Below are 21,589 nucleotides of genomic sequence, written 5' to 3'. Positions count from 1 at the left end.
GGTTCAATGAATACGCTTTATTCTGCATGACATGGTACATACCTCTTTGTATATTTTTGTGGTGGTGGGAAAATTCTAGTGACTTTTTGGCTTATTTATTCATATATATGTATATATTAACATCTTCATTCTAATTTCTACTGGACTTTTATTATTATTTTTTTTTTTTTTCATAATGCATATATGGATTAAAAAAGTCTTAAATCAAACCTTAAATTCTTCAAAATTACTAATTAGTCATTTCGAAGTAAAATAATAACAAAAATAAAATATAACACCTAACTACCTAAGGGGAGGAGTGAGTTAAGCTCAGACTTTTACCTGAAAAATATTTAACAAAAGATAAAAAGCTTATATGAAAATAGTTAAAGCAACATTGCCCACCCTTGGAGAAAAATCTAATTTTTTTAAATCCGAGTTTGTCTGCATGAAGTTATTAATGAAAGTTTTATTAATTTTTTCTACTTTTGTTTTTATGGTCATCTGTTAAAATTTATCTCCTATCCCGAGCTAAAAAATCTCAGTCTTAAAAATGTCGAAGTCTTAAAACAGTCTTTATTTGTCCAACTAGAAAGACTTCGGAAGACTTCCAAATAGAGACTTCAGGCTTACGAATAGTCTTCCATTTAAAGACTTCGTAAGCCATGGAACGATCGTAGGTCTCCGGTGTGAAAGTCGGATAGGCTAACCACTCAGCCATTTGTTCAATTGATAATGATAGAGATTATTTACATTATAAACTTTTGACTTCTAATTTTTGTTATTTAAATCAATTTTATATTATAAATACTCGAATAAATATTTAAAGTAGAATTTAATACTAGATCTGTTAAAATTAGAAGAACTTGATTTTTTTTTCTTAAAAAAAAAATATAAATTTTAAAAAATTACGTAATAAAATGAATTAGGTGATAAGAGCAATAATTATAATAGGTGTAATAATAATAAGGTGATAAGAGCAATAACTGAAGTTAATACGAACTCGCGAGATAGAGTTGTTTTTAGATATAAATTGATAGGAAACTTGATAAATTTATATCGGGTAGTTTGAAATTTTTCTAAGTTCCTTAATTTTTGTTAAAATAAATTTCCAAGTCTTTAATTTCAAGACCACAGGCTTTCAAAGTCGTTTTTCTTCAAAATTTATTTTAATTTAAGGGTGGGCCCGAAAAATAAACCCCGCAGTGACATGAAAAAATTTTAGAAGACCTGAAGGCTTTCAAAGTCTTGCAAATCAAGCGTTAACGCTAAATAATACAGTCGTCGATAGAATTAAAAAATACATATTTTTCTCCAAATAAACTTTTTTTCATGATAATTAGTTTACGGGATAAAAAATAAAAACGAAATTTTTATTTTTGAAAAAAATACTTCTTTTTAATCATATCTCGAGACAACTTCTTTAAAAAGTAATAAATCGACTTGAAATTTTGACTGTAGCTTCATTATAAGCTACTGATTGCAACAGTATAATCAAAAAACTCATTTATTTATATCGTTTGATTTTTATTATATGATTATTGAATGTCGAGGAAAAATTCAATTTGTCTAACTTTGAATGAAAAAAGAGTCGGAGAAATTTAAGAACTGAGTAAACTGTCAGTGGCAATATTGTTGAGCAGTACATCAAGAAGTTGTTAAATTAATAACTTAGTAAATAATTAATAAAAATATCTGAAAATTTGTAAAAACTTCTTGATATACTGCTCAACAATATTGCCACTGACAAGTTATTCAATTTTTAAATTTCCTCGACTCTTTTTTCATTCAAAGTTAGACAAATTGAATTTTTCCTCGACATTCAATAATCATATAATAAAAATTAAACGATATGAATAAATGAGTTTTTTGACTATACTGTTGCAAGAATGATTTGAATAACATTAAAGATATTAATTGAACAAAAGTTGTCGCAAGAGTGAAGTTCCTTAAAACTAAAAATTAAATTTCCCATAAAAATTAAACTAAATAAGAAGGGATGATCCACAGTTGGAACATCTCCTCACCAATAGTAATTCATATGTGTCTCACGATAGCCAGCATAAATAATTTGCTGAGACAATTAGCAAACAATATTTGCTAAATTCAACGGATGTATAATATCGAGTTGCTATGCTAAAATGCAACTACGTCTTTGAAAAATAAATATTAAAATGAAAAATAATATTGACTTTTTTTTGTGGCACTACTGGTAGAAAAATCAAGTTCTTTAGTAGTATGTCTGTAGTGCACTATCCATGGATACACACCAGCAAGCAAAGTGTACAACGTGCATGCAATTTAGAAAAAGTTTAATTTTAGTATGTCCAAACTTGAACATATTCTAAATTTAATTTATATTTGTTCTAAATCTTTTCTAAATTTTTTCTAAATTTACTTTTAGTATGTCCAAAACTGTATATCCATTAAATTTAATTTATATTTCCATTAAATATAAATTAAATATATTTTTTCCACTTGGGCACGCAAAAAACAAAAAAAGTTATAAATGATTCAAAGTGAATTATCGTTTAAATCGCACTCAATAAGAATTAAAATTTTTATCATTATTTTTTTCTTCACAACATCGATACACATACACTTACTCTCTAACTCGTTAGCCTGTAGGTAATAACAAAACAGAGGGAGTAGATAAAAAAATAACTGACTCGGCACGTAACAAAATTGCGGTGTTGTTGGAAATATGATATTATTTATATTCAGTAATTTTAGTTCATTCAAGAGAGTATTAGTGAAACAAAATAAATTATGCGAGAGATTTTAAATGAAGTTTGCAGACGTAGATTTCCATTATCAATTATTTCTTTAAGAGAAAAGATATACGTATAAGGTGATCACATGACAATACTATGCAAAGATTGACATCAGACTACAGATTAATTCGCAGTAATCGACTTAAAACTATTTATTTATCTTAATGTTATCATTCCACTTCCTATTTCATATACACGAATTCTCAGAAAAATTATTCAGTTCGTGCCACAACAAATACTCTAATTTCTTTTATTTATTTATTTCACTTCACGATAACTTAGTGATTAAACGAAAATAATTAAATAAAATAATATTATATTTTCAACATCATCTTTGTTACTTAGTTATATTATAACATAGTTTATTTTACAAAAACAAGTGTCAACCTATTGGTTGCATGGGTATCATATCACGAATTTTTAATTATTTAATAACTCCTTCAATATTAAATATAAATCAAAACTACAATATTCCTTTCCTATTTTTTATCGATATTTCCCTATCCAATGAGCCTAGTCTTGAATTTTTCCGATGTATAGTAAAATACATATGATAACACGTAAAAGCCAGGTTCAAGATTTTACTAAAAAATAAATATTTTGTTAAGGGAGTTCAAAAAGTGTTAAAAAAAAACAACATATCTCGAATTTTCACGGTGCTTTTGTCTTAACACCTAAATAAAAAACTACCTTCATAAAACTTCAAAATCCTCAAAAAAGAAGTGAAGGGTGCCGCATAAAATTTTATAAATTTTTACTATAGCATTAAACCCCCTTAAGGGAGTACCTCCATCGATTAGTTTTCTTACAAAGTTCTTAATTTTTGGATATATAAATCTTGAAACTCCCCTGCATTTAATGATCTTAATTTTGTAATTATGAACAATCTAGTTTTAGAGATAATTGAGTCTGAACACGTGAACTTTTTACGTGGTTTAACATTGCAGGTATAGTATTTTTTTTGTATTTTTTTATATTATTAGTTCTAACAAAAAAACGGTTCTTACAAATTTGATAAAAAATTAATAGGTCAAAATTGATATAAGTTAAAAAACTTTGAAAAAAAAAATTGAACGCTTGAACTTCCCCGATTCAGGGATATTGTTAATTAACGTTTGCAAAATTTATTAATACTTGGCAAGAACGTGAGGCCGAGTGCATCTGAGCGCAACTCTCTATTTATTTTATATATCACACATATACATGTATAATATAATATAATAAACTATAATTTTATTGAAATAAAATTTCCAATTATTTTTAAACAAATTAATTATTTTAACAAATGAAATGAATAAATAAATGCATATTCCAATATTGATAACCTCAATTTACAATTAAATAAACTTCGCTTTTTCCTAGACTTTTTATTTTGATTATCGCAGAGGTGCTCCCTTAAGAATGCCCGATTCTGCATTTTTTTCTTTTTCGCGTCAATTTCTTCTTCTCATGTAATTCACCACTTACATATCCATGTATAAACGCACATGCGTACTAGCAGCTGTATATACGGGATAGTTCAGCGCATATTTGCTGCCTTAAAGGTTGAATGTAAGTCCCATAGTCGGACGACTTCTTTGTGCTAATAGGGCACGCTCTGACCCATGCTTTTATAAAATAAATAGGTGCCCTCTATGCTCAAAATCTGTGTCTTTTACTATCGCATCTGTAGTAGTATGCGTGTACCCGGCCTATACCAACACACACAAATACGACTGCAGCAATAAAGTGAAGTAAATTTCGGAGTTAATTAGTCATTCGCGATTGAATATCTTCTGAAAACAAAGGTCGAAACTGATGATTTTTCTTTTTAAATTTTCGTAATTGAAAAAAATACAAATCTGAATCGAATTTAGTAATTTCGAGTAGAGGGGTTAACTAATTAGTAGATACAGATCAAAACGTGGGTTTTTCCGTTTACGGCCGTGTTAAATCGGTCAACTTTATTTCAAGGTCGAAAAATCTGAAAAAATTTTACCAAATAGAGAATTGTTCTAGCTAGCGATTAAAAAAAAAAAAGCAAAATCGAGTAGAGGGAACTCGTATTTACATTCAAACTAAATTAATTTCCTATAATTTTATTCTTTTAAAAATTGAAAACTTAAGATCTTCCCCACAATAGTTTTTTTACATATTTCGATTAATTAAACAAAAGAAGTCAGATAAAAAAAAAAATTCTTAATTTTTATATACAAAAGTAACTCATTTTTTCCCTTTTTAAGGGAGAACGGTACGTATCATATCAACCAAAAGTTTTGTCCCTGAGCTCTATTTTTTGCCTGTACCAAAACCAGTCTCTGACGTGAAAACTTTTGATTTTTTTTACCCACACAATTAAAAAAAAATTCACACCTACACAACAAGAGCGATTTGGCAACGTTTGGTCTAAGTAAACACGCGTTTTAGAGACGCAGTCGATAATATACCGTCAAATTTATAACACGAATCCAATGCGTAGTTGCCATATTTTTGTTGACAAAAAAAAAAAAAATAAAAAAATTAGCGTTTTTTTTTTTTTAATTGCTATTTTTTATGAACAATTAGATAGTATAACTGACAAAACTAAAACTATCAATCTGCTCTAAATAACTTCATTTACTTATATTCACAAAAAAACACTATACAAAATAATTCCGGTCTATACTTTTTTTTGCAATAACTACTGTTTTGGAGGGTCATTTTTTCATTACTCCATAAGAGCCCATATTAAATTTTTGTTTTTTAAAAACATTATAACTCGCTATAATTAACTCTGTAAGCGACTTAGAAGTTTGTTTTAATAGATTCATCATAATTTTAACTATCTAAAAACACAATAAAAAAAGAAGTTTATAATTTCCTTCAATGGGGGCCGTTCTCTCTTAATAAACAAAATATGTGAAATAAAAAATATGAATAAAAAAAATTAGGTCGTTCTTTCAAAATTACAAAATCAAATTTACAAACTATCGTAAGATATAACCGCCTAATTTTTTTTTTATTCATATTTTTTATTTCGCATATTTTGTTTATTAAAAAGAGAAAAAATGAGTTACTTTTGTATATAAAAATTAAGAGTTTTTGTTTAATTGATGTTATATATAAATATTTTTAAAAGCTTTTATGATGATAAAAGTTTTATGATTAAAAATCTAATATCTAGATATTAGATTTTTAATCATAAAACTTTTCATCATCAGCGGTTGTTCTCTCCCTTTATCTGTCGTGCTGTCTCATGTTTCTTGGCTACGGTAGTATGTGTATGTCCATCTCGATAATAAGTAGACGCATACTACCAAGAACCTGCTAGTATAGTGACTATATTGACAACAGGGGGGTACTGAAAATTTTTATTTTTTGCACATTTTCTCTGTACATCACATTAGCTTTGGCTAAATATTAATATTAATATTTTGCTCAGTATTAATATTTTTGTGAATTCACAGGATTTCGTCGTCATGTACTGTCACTAAAGTCAGCAATGAATAACCCCCCGCGGAAGACAAAGAAAATTATAAATTTTGAATATCTTGCTGTCATATTTTATGTCCACATGCTAATTCTATCTATTGAGAAGCTTTTTTGATTGTATAGATTAAATAAATACTAACACATGTTGTCAAAAAACTTTACAATGTTTGACAATTTCTTATCATTATCTTAATCTTAACAAGAGCCGAACAATTCAAACATTTTCATAAATCTTTATAAATATGTTAACTGCTTTCTCTTTATCTCAGTCACTCTTCTGAATTCTTTGTCATTAATGAAATTAACAAATTTTTTGTTTTTTTTTGTTTTAGAATTGTTTAGCTTATGTCTTGACAGATAGCTCAAGCGACATGAATTAAATATTAGCCATTTTTTAAATTAATTTTATCTACAAGTCGTGGCAAATATAAAATTGCATAAAAATGAAAATAGAGTTAAAACGAGGGGCATTGGTGTAGTCATGCTGTCATTCATATATGTAATATTTGTACTTTTTTTACTACATCTTTTATGACAATATTCTTCCGAATTTCTGCGTGATTACTCCGAATTTTTCTCATGTATAGATCGATGCGGAAAAATGAGGAGAGAATCTTTTTCTTTCTTTCTCCGGAGAATATTACCTTGGAAAATGAGAAAATAAATATTTAACTTAATACATAATTTAGTTAACTTAAAAAATACATAGTTGAATATATAAAAAATTTATATATAATTGTTCTTATACATTATGTATATATAAAATATAAATAATAATTTTTGTAAACGTCAAATTAATGAAATAATAAATATCATCAGTTATACCATTAATAACAATAATAGTAATGATAATAATTTAATGAAGATGATGATGGTTGGTTTGATATGTGACAGTGGCCCGAGTTGTCTGATTGCCTTGTTAACCCTTTGACAACAGTCAACAAATTCAATTAATATTAAAAGCAATCGTAATAAAATTTTTATCACATATTATAAATTAATTAATTGTATTACAATTGACTATTTTAATATTTGTGTGATCATGCATACCAAAAATATTTATTATTATTTAAAACCATGAAATCATCAAACTAATTTTAATGCTTGTAAAAAACTTCGGAGTAAATCCCGATTCAAAGAACAAAATTTTATAAATAATTTAAAAATATGCCCAGCTCTTAATTTAAAAATTATTCCACCGATTTTTTTTCTTTACCTTTATTATCTTTACCCCTATCAATAAAAGTAATTATAATTTACGTAATTATTTTTCATCAATAAAAAAATAATTCCTTTATAATTATTTGAATAAAATAGATAAATAGAAAAAAAAATAAAATAAATATAACAATATTATAACAATGATAATAAATATTTGTGACAATAAGAAATAAGGGGGTTGAGATTGAGAGGAAGGGGATGATGATGATGGTCTGCTTTTATTATATATTTTATGTATATAAAATATACCATTGGATTTGTTTGCCGACATAAATTTGAATACGTGTTGCGGCTGCGCTCCCTACCACTGAAAAAATAGTAGATACATACGCATACACATATATATATAAATACATATATATATATATACTTTTATGTTGATATAATGGGGGGCTAAATGAAGCCAAGCCAAGCCAAGGTGTTTCCCTTCTCCCTTACTATTTGCACTGTTTGATGTCAAACATTGGGTACAAACAATAAAGTGGGGATAAAGCTTGGTGTACATGTTGCAGGTACTGTGTTATTCTATTGGTTGACGATTTATGCAGGCGCGTCTTGTATAGCAATGGGTGGAGTTTACATACCGGTTCAAAAGCCGATGAACAGTGGGGAAAAGCTCAGATACGTGTGATCGTTCGAAGGGTCCACATCATTCTTGTGAGTCCACTCTTGTTCATTCTCGCAAACCAGTGGATAAAAAAAAAAAAAAACTTAACATTGTTTACGAGTGTTTAACAATATTTATAAATAAAAGTGAATATTTTTTGAGTGATTATATAAATAAATTGGAAAATAAACTCAAATTTTATAATAATCAATTAAAAAAAAAATAAACTGTGTGTTATTGTGAAAATAAACTGATTTTTTTTTTTTTGAAATTAAAATAAAGTGTGTGTTAGTGTAAAAATAAACTAAAATAATAAAAAATATAGAAGTTTAATTATAAAAAGTGTTTAAAAATGGTTAATATGGAATTATCACGTGAACAACAAACAATGACTGCATCATCATCACCACCACCAGCACCACAAGCACGTCTTAAGAGCAATTTTAGTATTCGGAGTATTCTACCAGAAGCGACGGGTGAAATATCAAGTAATCAATCATCAACATCATCACCAGATGCATCACCAATACCATCACCACTTTGTGATAGTGGTGATGATTCAAGTGATCTTGATGTTACTGGCGACGGTAGTGAAACACCACCACTTGATTGTTCACGTAATGCAGCAACATCAAGTCCAACAAATGAAAATTCAACTGAACAAAATGAAGAAAAGAAAAAAAATGAAAAACCACCATACAGTTATAATGCTCTTATTATGATGGCTATTCGTCAAAGTCCAGAAAAACGTTTAACACTAAATGGAATATACGAATATATTATGCGTAATTTTCCTTATTACGAAAATAATAAACAAGGATGGCAAAATTCAATTCGTCATAATCTTTCATTGAACAAATGTTTTGTTAAAGTTCCACGTCATTATGATGATCCTGGTAAAGGTAATTACTGGATGCTTGATCCAAGCTCTGAAGATGTTTTTATTGGTGGTACAACTGGTAAACTCCGTCGTCGTACAACAGCAGCATCAAGATCACGTCTTGCTGCATTCAAACGTGGTGCTGTATTAGGAGGTTATTATACAACACCATATAATTTAACACCAGGTTGGCCTGGTTCAATTTATCCATCATTGCCTTATCATTTACATCGTGCTGCTGGTTATCCAACACCAGGTAATAGTTTTGGTCCACCAGCTGGTTATCCAGCAAATCTTTTGCCTGGTTCACCTAATGTTTCAACTGCATCAACATTACCATGTAGACCTCATGCAGTTAATCCAAATTTACCACCAACAAGTGTACCAAATCACGGTGGTTTTTCTATGGATAGATTACTTCAAAGACCAACTGCTTATCCAAGTGGTTTACCAACTCCATCATTGCCTTTATCAGCTCAATATGATTTTTATGCAACATTGAGAAATATTGCTGTACAACAGCAACAACAACAGCAACAAAATCAACATCATCCATTTGCTTATCATCATTTACCACAACAACAACCAATTCAACATATGACAAGTAGACCGTCATCAACAACAGCATCACCAGGTAGTAGTCCTGAGCCTACATCATCTCCTGTACCACCCATGTACATTTCAAATATTAATAATTTAAAAAAAATACATCCTAATTTATCGTGAGTACACAATTTAAGCAAAAAAAATATCAAATGAATAGTGTGCTGTGAATTAAATTGCAAATTAAATGAGTTGTGTAATAAAAATTTGTGATAATGTGATTTTAAATTATAATTATTTTTTTTTTTTTTTCTTTTACCTATATTTTATTATATCATTGGTTCAACGCTCTTTTTATAAACTGGATAAATAAACATTTGGATTTTAAAAAAGAAAAAATATAAAAAAAAAAAAAATTACGCTGATGCAAAAATTATGTTTTTAAATAAAATATTTAGAAAAAAAAAGAAAAATTCAACAATAATATTATTGGTGTCGTATATTGGGAATTAAAAAAATTTATATATTTATTTGCTTCAATTTTTATTGAGCACAATTATAAGGGGGGTGAGGGACAACCAATTATATTTTTGTTGAATTTTTTTCAAGTTAATTAAATCAATTATTTCTTTTTAATCCAACAAAAAAAACCAATATAAAAAAAAAATGCGTTATTTGTACTTTTTAAAATATTTGTTTTAGATATAAATATATTATTTAAATAATAATCATTAATTTACATTTCCAAAGAGACAAAATAAATTAATAATTTGGCTATGTAATTTTTTGATTAAAGTTTTGGGTCAAACCCACTTTGCTTCATGTCACGGTAGCTGTTTGTTTAGCTTCATATATATTTTTAAAAATGTATTTTTTTTTTTCAAATAATCAGAGACTAACTACCGTGGCTCGTAATAAAAAAAAAATCTATATCTTTATAGTTTTTAATAATTTAAATATGAATATTAATTTTAATTAAGACAATAATAAACAATTAATAAATAATTAAAATTTATCTGAAAATAAACAAATTGTTTTGTTCAATTATAAATATATATTCATATTTCTTTTCAGTTTTTCCAATTTATATTTAATATAACAAATTGCAATTTTATTAAATTTTTAGTAATACCAAATTATTCATCATTGAATGCAAAAATATACATTTCATGATCATTTAATTTGTCAATTTTCATTGTTAATTTGTTTTTAAATATGTATATATTTATGTATAGTCGAAACAAAGAAAAAAAAAAGAAAAACAAAAATTATATGTATTGTACAGTGTATAAAATTATTGACAATCGAAGGAGTTTAAAAAATATGTAAATAATATAAAATAAACGTTCCAAAATTTTTAATATAAATTTTACTGTTTTTGACTTGTGTTTATTCAAAAAAAAACCTTTTTATTCCTTAATCATTTCCTAATTATATTTTTTTTCATGTGTTGTACTTCTTGTTCATCAAGAATTTTTAAATTGTATTCATCGACACATATTTTTCTATATTGGTAATTTCTAAATTATCATAAATATTTATTTCAGCAAATTCAAAATTGTTTATTAATGTTACGACTATTCTTTAATAACAGCAAAATTTATTTAGTCAATTTTATATTTAAACAAGTTGCACAGTTGAGACAGTTGCTGAAGTAACTGTGCGCCTTCGCTTCGGGGGAAATTTCAATTTCAAATATAATAAATTTCATTTATTTCAATATATATATTTTAAATTTTAATATTGTTATTTGTCACGACTAGAAGATTTTTTCAGGGAGCTAGTTAGGAAAGGTTGAGTCCTAAACTCTTAAAAAACAAGAAAAGTAAATTTTCCTGATAAGAAAAAGAGATGAACAGCTAAAAAAAAAAACACAAGCTCTAAAAATAAAGACAACAATCATCAAGGACTTTTATTGTTAACTGATCATTAGATCACTAAAATAATTGGTATTATTTCAAATTAAACTATATCATTTTCCATATATAAACAGTTATATATTTGTTTGAACATAAAAACTTTTGAGTATAAAATGAAGTAATATGCGTGAATATATCCACGAGCGATTTAAGCATTTAGTTAAACAACTTGAAAGATTGACAGAAGGGGAAAAAGTCGAGCAAGAGTTGTGTATTAGTTGAAGATAGAATAAAAGATAAGTGATGATGATGGTAAATATAGCAAGTAACACATTAAGTACAGGAGGGGAATTCTAAAAAATAAGTGCGCGATGGCGCGAGATATATTGGTATGATACATTGAGACAATAAAACGTAAATAAGATAATGGGACCACGCTCGCGTATGTCGTCGTCGTCGTTCAACAAAATACTTGTGGTTATCAAGAGTATTTTTTACAAGTGTATACACATGTATAAAGTACTTGGACAAATTAACTTGAATTAATAAATAAACAATTTAATAAATATTAATAAAATTTTATCATTCAAATAATTTCTTAATATATTTAAATAATTTTTGCTTTTTATTTTAATTAAAATTTATTCTAAATATTTTTTTTCTTCTTTTCTAATTGACGTACGTGTTTTGGATGATTTTTTTTGTTTGTTACTAACTGGATAAATTTGAATTATTTTTTTTTATTAATTTTATTTACGGTTGCATCGATGTCACGAATACAATATGTTTAAAATAAAGATGAATACGGGTAGTCAACGGTGTTAACACGGTGGTCGGCATTGTGTTACATATATACACAAAATACAAAGAGGGGAATTGCCAATTGCACCAAGTGGCCGAGTATTATTATTTTTTTATTTTTTCATACATATGTATGTTTTATCATCATTATTTTATTTGAATATAATTTTTTATTTTAAAATAAGTGTACAATAAAAATAAATACATAAAAATATTATTTTTTATTATTTATTAAAGTTTTGAATGATTTTACAAAATTAAATTTAATAAATCAATGTATCATGTATCATTTTATTATTTTTGTATATAAAAATTTTAAATTATTGATACATTGAAATACTTTGATAAGAGCTGTTGTGGATGAAAAAAAAATATATATTTTATTACACATGTGTCAGATTTGAATGATACCGCGTGTTTGTAATTTCTCCAAGAAACAATTACGTTATTTGCTTTCGTTGTTATGTCTCGACTGCACATCAGGGGACTCTAATTGAAACCATTCAACGTCTCACATATACATTTATATATACTCTATTTTAACTATTATATAAATATATAAATTTTATTTATTTAAATTGTCTTTTTATATGGAATATAAATATTTAATTATGCATAAATATTTTGCTCTATTTATAAAATCATACGACGCTGAAAAAAAAAAAAAAAACAATTTAAATTTTTTTTTAAATTAATTTGAAATGTTAGCTTTTGTTAAATAAATTCATCAAATTTAAAAATATAAAATAAAAAAAAAAAACCTTTTGAAAAATATTTAAAATAAAAATTTTTTCATTTGTACAAATGTAATATTTATAAAATAATTGTCATCATATACACTTGTAATAAATATAAATAAATATACATCTTGATGATGATGATGAGTGTTTTTGTGTAGGTTGCTTCGGCTAGTGATATATTTCCGGTCACCACCATTTTTTCTCTTTATCTCGTAATTTCTTCATGTGGACCAATTTTGTATTTCTTTGATGTTTATTATTTCAGTGTCTCTTATTGTTTGATACACAACATCGTCATGATATATATACAGTGTATGCGTGTTATAATATCACTACTTCAGACATCTCAAATCAACATCCACATGGATCTTCATTCATTCATCCATTCATTCATTTATTTATATTCATTTTGTTCAACACTTTTGTGTGTTGTTCAACTGCATACGGGCTTGTGTGTATATATATATTTTATTGGCTCACTACAAAATAAAATACTCTTGTGTCGGATCCTGGGAATTGTAACTGGTTTAATCATTTTGTATTGTCTGATTATAATAAACACTCAAACTATAATTTCTTCTTTTGTCATCTTGATCTATTTTATCAAAATTGAATATTTTTTTTTTCTATTGATCATTATATTCATCATAAACATGAAAAATCTGGTGAATTATTAAATAAATTAATTAATGAAGTTTAAAAAAAAAAATACATAAACTATATGGTAATAACAAATAAACAATTACATTTTTTTTTTGTAAAATAAAACTTGTCTGGATTGTATTACTTTGTAATTAAAATTTGGATATAAATATTTTCACTGGGGAATATTTATAAATAGAATAAAATTGACCGGAAATAATCAATTATATAAATACATAAGTTGAATAATATATATATGTTGTATAAAATAGTTTAATATATACAATATAGAGCAATATGATTGTTAGCTTAATCGGTTTGTCGTGCAACTTGGAGATAATATATAAATGCGTGTGTGCAAGTCCCGCCGGTGAGTGAATGAGTGTGTATATACAACAATAATATTTTATATAATATAAAACACAAGAGAGGTGCATTTGTAGAATTGTATGTGTTTTATAATAATTTCGTATATTCAAACACGTTGATTCGCGGGATCATCATCATCATCATCATATTTATGCGTGTAGGTTGTGATAATAAAAACGAAACAAGATAATATTAATAAATATATATAAACCAGTTGAAACTTGTTCATATAAAATAAAAAATATATATATATTTTTTTTTAAATATATATTTAACATAATTTTAGTTTATATAAATATTTATTCATATAATTTTGATGGAATTACGATGATTAATCTCAATATAGCTAAACTAGTTATACAAAATGCGTAAAGAAAAAAAAATATAAATATTGAAAATGAAATAACCTAAATTTTAAAATATTTTCAAATATTAAAACAATATTTACTAAAAATTTATTAAACATATAAATATTAACAATTATTTTGTTTACTAAAAAAATAAATTTTTTAAATAAAAAAAATATATTTTTTTAAATTTTACTAAAAAAAAAATACTAACAGTTGCTATTTTAAAAAAATTTTTTTATTTAATAAACATTACAGGTATAATTAAATGGTAATTAATAGTCTTGATTTTTTAACTGTCAAATTTTGGCATTTAAATTGAATATTGATAGAAATAAAATTAGATCCTTAAATGCCATCGGCGCAGTAGATCGATACTCTGGCAGTTGGTTCCCTTCACTATACGTATAGTAGGAATCGCTGGTTCTCCACAGATCGGGCATCAAGTATTATTTAAGCCTAATAGAAAAAAAAATGACTAAAAATTCAATTATCGGCAATTCTGATATTAAAATAGACAATAAAAAGAATAATAGAAATGTACTAATTTATTAACAATGAATATTAGTTTTTAAGTTAAAGAATAAACAAGTATAAATAAAAAAGTTTTTTTTCTTCTCCTCATGTACTGATAACGATTAGAAAAAGTTTCAAGAATCAGTTAATAATAGACTTTGCTTGGTTTTATAAATTAAAAAACAAAAAAAAATAAAAATGATTTAACCCAACAAGTATTTATTTTTAAACCACTAGTGTTATCAGTAGTGACAATGTGTAAGTGTTTAAGAATAGAAAATTGAGCTTGGTCTTGTTGGTGTGTCTAACAAAATTATGACGATTAGCTCAGTCTCACCTGAGCAGCCAACAACATGAAGTGGTTTTTATTCTTCGTCGTTCTCAATTTGGGTCATAAATACGCATATGGTATGTTTATTTATTTTAACAAAATCATATTATATCTATTCAGTTTTCAATAATATAAAATTATTTTTATTGTGCGATAAATATTGAATTAAAATATCGAGTAAGTTTAAAACTGCACCAAGTTAACCAGTAAAAATATAAATTATTATTTGAATAGACTAATATTTTAATTTTTATCAATAATAAATTTTGTTTCATTTTATTTCCAAAGTAAATCATTGGAATGAAATTTATTTTTTGAGAAAAAAAAAAGAAAATTATAACATTATTATTATTATTAACGAATTTATAAATAACAAATATAATTAAAAAAAAAAAGAAAGACTAATTAACTAAAGAAAAAATATAATCTAAAAATAATTATTCGATATTTTAGTTTAACTACGTATTAATTTAGTCAACTCGTTAGAGATATAAAAAAATTAAGCTTTTTTTTTTTTTATATTTGAATGAACCGATAACAAAAATAATTTTTTTTTTTTTTTAATAATAAATAAGTAATAATGATATATTTCTGTTATTTATAATGCACATCTTTAATGAAATTTACCTAATAAAATATTCTAATAGTATTGTCATCATCAAGAGACGTAGTAGGGCCTCGCCTCAATTATAGGGTACACTAAATAATGAATATACTAAATATGCCACAAAAAACAATGGCCTCAAAAGGTTGCTCTAGGATGCCACGGCACTGAATTTTTAAATAATAAAAAAGATGTAAGAATAAGCCAGAAACAAAATCGTTTTAAAAAGTAAATTATCAAGTCACAGTGTCCACTTTCCTTTGTGCATACTACATACTTTGGACCAGGCTCCGCACCTATCCCTTCACTCGAATTTTTTTCTTCAGGCACATATACTTATGCGTTTGTGTATGTAAAAACATGTGTTGCGGTTATCCTACCATTGATGGTACAACAGGATTTTTTTTTTTTTTGCAATGCATACATATATTTTTGTAATACAATGTTTCGATTTTTGTATTCAAGAAAATTAGTATTTTTATTATTATTTATTATTTATCATGATTTTCACAATTAATTCAAAATAGAAGAATTGCAAATATAATGTTTAATTTTCATAAACTGTTATTCCTATTATAAAAAGGACACTTGACCGCTTTTTATTCGTGATTTGATTGGTCAAAAATTTTTAGCATTTGTTTATAACTAATATTTTATTATTTTCTCTCTTATAATAACACGTTGCTACGTGTTGTATGGTTGCTACGTTTGCTTATTTTCGGCAATTAATTTATTTGAGTTGTGTCGTTCCTAGATCAAAAGTCATAATACAGCTTTTTACTAATTGCTATAGGTATATTCATATTTAATAAAAATAGTATTGTTATATGAATACAACTAATTTATATTATATTAAATTAATATTCAAATAAAAAATTAGTTTTTTTATTATAAGTAACAATTACTACGTTTTATCATAATGTCATCATATTTATCAATATTACTTAATTGAAATAATATATAGATTTGAATATTGTATAAAATATAAGTATTTATATAAATAAATAAACATAAATAGAAAAATTAGCCTCGGTTGCTACGTGTGATTGCAATTATATTTTTATAAAAAGATAAGAATAAGCCAAAACACTTTTAAAAGCTGTAATATGACTTCAATATACTTTGATTGAGCAACGATGCCACTAAAATGGACTAATGATTGTTTATAATTTGATCAAATGATATTTTTTGTTCATCACGATAATTATAATATTGATTATAAACTTGAAATAAATATAGTAATTCATGGAAATAAAAAATAAGAAATGTATTCACGTAATTAATAAAAATTACAATTTTGATAAAAGAAATAGTATTAATAATCATATACATAATATTATATACAAGAGACGCCGTAATTTTTTTATACTGTCATTAAATAAATAAGTGAAATAATAAACAAAATATAAATTTACGATTTATGTACCGACAAAAAACGCATAAACGCATAAAACGCATCAAGAAAAAATGTTAAAATTTTGGAGCAAAAAGCTGAATAATTTATTAAACAAAAAGAAAACACGATAGCAATTTCAATACATGTTAATAATAGTATTACAAAAACCTCCTTATTTATTTATTTTTTTTTATATCTGCAAGTTATTCAGCTATATTATACTCCAATAATTCCACAATTTTACATACATTTCATATCTTTATATAAATTAATTTAATATAATTTAACATAGAAATTAATGTATGCATTGCAGGTGAGGAAATCACAATGTTTGTCAATGTCAATGACACGGTTGATTTGAAAGTTGAAAAAGAAGCAAAACAAGGTATTCTATACAGTTGTAAAGCACAATTATATTCTGATACCGGAGTTTTCATTAAAGATTACACTTTAATGGAAATAAAAATTTGGGAATTGAATAAAAACGATCAAAGTGTGATGAAGTATTTTGAATTTTTGGATTATAAAGGATCATGCTCATTCACAATTTCACCTTTTCCAAGCGAATTTTATGGACATTGGATTATTAATACGACTACTGATATTGGTGAAGATGAAGAAGTCATGTACAATTATAAATATCAAGAATTTTACTTAACAATTCCACCCAAAGTAATTGCATATTTATGTACTTATAAAAAATGATTTATATTTCAAATATATACATGTATATGTTTTTTTTACTATTTATTTACAGGAAAATACAAGTGTTATGTTACAAAAAAATATGAGCTCTCCAAAAGATGATCATTTGGAGCCTACAAGTGATAGAGGTACATTTTTTCTCAGTATCAGCAATCAAAAAGATTATCAGTCTGAGGATATAAATGACACAGGTATATTATTTCTCAATTTATTTATTTTAATAAGATGAAAGATATGATTTCTTAAACTTCACTAAAAATATTATTAAAAATATATTTCTAAATTATTCTATTAGTTAAATATAATGTATAAATTTTTGTTTTTTATGTGTATCAGAAAACCATAGTACTCACAACATTGAGTGTCGCAATACTAATCCAATTTCACTGAGACCAAAAAAAGTATTAGGACAAATAAAAAAATGCATAGCATTCCATCACCATGATATTGTCAAGACAGAAAACGCCACTGAAACTGATTCTAATTATCGGGATAAAACAGTTTATGAAATTTATCCAGATACATCTCATGAATTTGTATTTACTGGGAATAACAACAGTTGTCAGTTTAAAATAATAGAAATGAGATATCGATACTTCGAAACTCGAAATTACAGATTACAGCATCCATTGTATGAAAGATAGGAAATTAGAACGTATTATGAAGATCAATTAACAAACCAAATATCACAACGAAGAGATACATTTAAAATTCATTTGATAAGTAAAAATGTAGGTCATGATTTTATTTATTAATTAAGTTCAAACTTTTATTGAACGCAAAATATATATGTAAAAAAATATGCCAAGACGAATTCAAGAGTACAATTTTTGAAAGTTAAATCTGTATTCAATATATTAATAATAACAATTAATTTTGACAGTTTCCTCGACCTCAAGAAAAAAAAAAACGTGTACAACCGATGATACGAGGATCAACGTACATCAAGTTGGAAAGATCAGATACCACAACAAACAGTACAGTTTTAAAATTTAAATATCAACCTGATGGACAAACAGAAAAGGTAAATTTATTTAGTAAAAAAAAAAAAAATTACAATTACATATTTGTATCTATTTTACAACATGAATATCAGTTACATAGTTATATAATACAGTAATAATAAGGGAGTTCGAACAACACTTGATTGTCTTATCGTTTATTTTAAATTTTTAGAATATGTTTATGAAATAGTGTCCTATATCATGTCAAAAACTAACCTTTGTTGATTCTGGATTCTCGTTCGAACTCCCTTAAATGTGATTCTTTTTGTTTAAAAAAATCAGGCAACTAGACGATGTGGGTTATATGAATCTTAATAATGAAGAAATGAATTTTTTACAATTGGTTTTAGATAAGATTACCAGAACGCAATAATAGTATCCTTCCAGAAGATAGTTTTTATCACCGTATTGATACACAGAATTATGGGTATTCTTATGCTGCCAAAGATTGTGGAAATTATGACTTCGTTTTCGAAAGAACAAATAAAACTTATCAAATATATGAACATATGTATATTTATGCAACGAATAAAGTAATTCAACATCCAAAAAAATCATTTGACTCTCCGTTGAGAGAAGCATGGCGTAGAGGCTGTAATAATATACTAGCTATTGAAGGATCAATGTTTCCATTCTGGTTAACAGATAACATTCCTGGAAATACATATATGATAAAGAATTACAGGTTGTTGTTCAAATGCCAAATGGTACTTTAATAAAAACCCATTACATACAGAATTCATCACTATCCACAGAATTGGGCACTAATTCTTTGAGTCATAGTGCTATGCTGGAACGAAAAAATTTATATAAAAACTTGTCTATTATTGACAATGGTTTTTGGAAAATTAATTACCAGAATAAGTTTTCGAAGGATCCTTTATATTCTCGATTTACAGCATTTTATTCCGTCTCAACTTGGGGTAAAGTTTGGATGATTCAATTATTTTAAATTTATTGTACATATTTTTTTACTTGTGTATACCCTCGTGAAATTTTTCTCCGATTTTCTCTGCATACTGCTGAAGTATAATTTCGAAGAAAAATCGAAAAAAATCGGAGAAATTATTTTTGCCAGCCCAGGTAGAAATTAGAGTCAATTTGAGGTCACTTTTTGACTTCACACGTTAATTTGATACGAGGACTCAAAAAATTGACTCTTATTTCTACCTGGGAGGGTAGTCATAAATTAAATAATTATTTATTATTTGCACAGACTCAACTCATGTCAAAGTTGTTGTGGATATGACAACAGAAAATTCTAATATCTCAATATATAATATTCAGAAAAATCCAAAAAGATGTTTGCTTTTGTCAACTGATGGAACTGTTGTCCAAGAAACTGAACCAACAGTTCATAACGTCAGCAGGTAATATACATTTTACCATTTAAAAATACAAAATAACTAAACATTATAGTTGAAATATTCACAGAAATACAATTTGTTTACGTCAAATCAAAGAGATAGATAATCTTAATGAGTGTGAATTTAAAATAAATCAATTATCAGTTAGTGGTTACGGCATGAAAACGTTTTCAATTGATTATGGAAATTTTACAATCAATCGGACAATAATTTTGCAAAATAATTTTGAAGGAATGAAAAAATATAATGAAATATCAGATATGCAGAAAAAAAACAGCCATTTCGTGTTACGTGATGATGAATTTTTGGTATATATAAATTGATATTGATTACACAACAAGCATTGTATATTACAATTAATCTATTTGTATTTTTTTATTTTTTCATGAATTACAGGTGAATTGTTCCCAGAATAGACCACTTTTATTTTGTAGAATTCAAACACCAACTGAAGAAGTAACACACATAACTGACGAGAATGCATTGGAAGCAGGTAATTGTTGGTTGCTCGTTGAAAATGCAAGTATATTTTATCACAATGGAACATGGAAATGTCAACTTGCATTTAACGAAAGCAACATTGGGAGCACAATTATTGAATACTTTTTTTCTGTGCAAGTCAGAAGTAAGAGAAGTTAAGACCGCGTAACGATGATTTTCTCCTGAAGGTCAACACAAGTGACGTAACTCCAAAAAAAGACCAAACGTCAATTGAAATAAGAAATAAACAAGGACTGGAATACGTTGAGGGCCAACAAAAGTAGTTCTGTTTTACTGCTAAAGCCCATATGTTTTCTACATAAAAAAATACTATTATTATTACTTTAATTTTTTCCTATACAACAAACATATAGACTTTACCGGTAAAACAGGACTAATTTTGTTTGCCTTTAAAGAGCTCGTTCATATGAAGAAAAATAGACATACAAAAATAGACTGCAGCAATCAGTATGTAATTTAAAATTTATGAGGGACTAACATAAAAACTTTCAATTTTTAATAATTATTTTTTTTTTGAATTATTATTTTTTTTTATCGATATTTATATACAGACAGATGACGACATTTTTTATTCATTGTTTGCTCCATTTATGACAAGTTTTTATGACAAGTGTATAAATTTATTTGAAAAAAGAAACTGTAAAAATAATTTGTTGATTAATTACATAAATTTAAAAATTACTAATTATTTCCACATTCTCATTTTCACTGTTTCTCCACATTTCTCCACGTTACTTTTTTTCGGAAAACATTCGGAGTAATTTTTCCACGCTAAAAAAAAATTCTCGTCATTTCTCCGTATGGGTTAATCACCGAGAAATTCGAAAAATTATTTTCACCAAGGCTGTCAAAAAATAACACTGATGATTTGTTTTTATTTTTCTTAATAATTTGAGTTAAAAATTTCGGTAAAATCTATTTTCAATAACAATTAATTCATAAGAATATTCCAA

The 21,589-nt window shown here is 26.1% G+C and overlaps 1 protein-coding gene across 1 annotated transcript; it reads left to right on the top strand.

Annotated features, from left to right (window-relative positions):
- The first annotated feature begins 8,060 nt into the window (after nt 1–8,060).
- On the top strand, nt 8,061–9,905 carry LOC122855134 (fork head domain transcription factor slp1-like). The gene has a single exon (XM_044156300.1). The coding sequence runs from the start codon at nt 8,384–8,386 to the stop codon at nt 9,635–9,637; it is 1,254 nt and encodes a 417-aa protein (XP_044012235.1). The 5' UTR covers nt 8,061–8,383; the 3' UTR covers nt 9,638–9,905.
- The last annotated feature ends 11,684 nt before the right edge of the window (nt 9,906–21,589 follow it).

Source organism: Aphidius gifuensis, linkage group LG4 (assembly GCF_014905175.1).
Source record: "Aphidius gifuensis isolate YNYX2018 linkage group LG4, ASM1490517v1, whole genome shotgun sequence".
In the NCBI taxonomy this organism is placed as follows: Eukaryota; Metazoa; Arthropoda; class Insecta; order Hymenoptera; family Braconidae; genus Aphidius; species Aphidius gifuensis.
The sequence above is the reverse complement of the archived record's forward strand: the minus strand, read 5'-3'. Positions and strand labels throughout refer to the sequence as shown.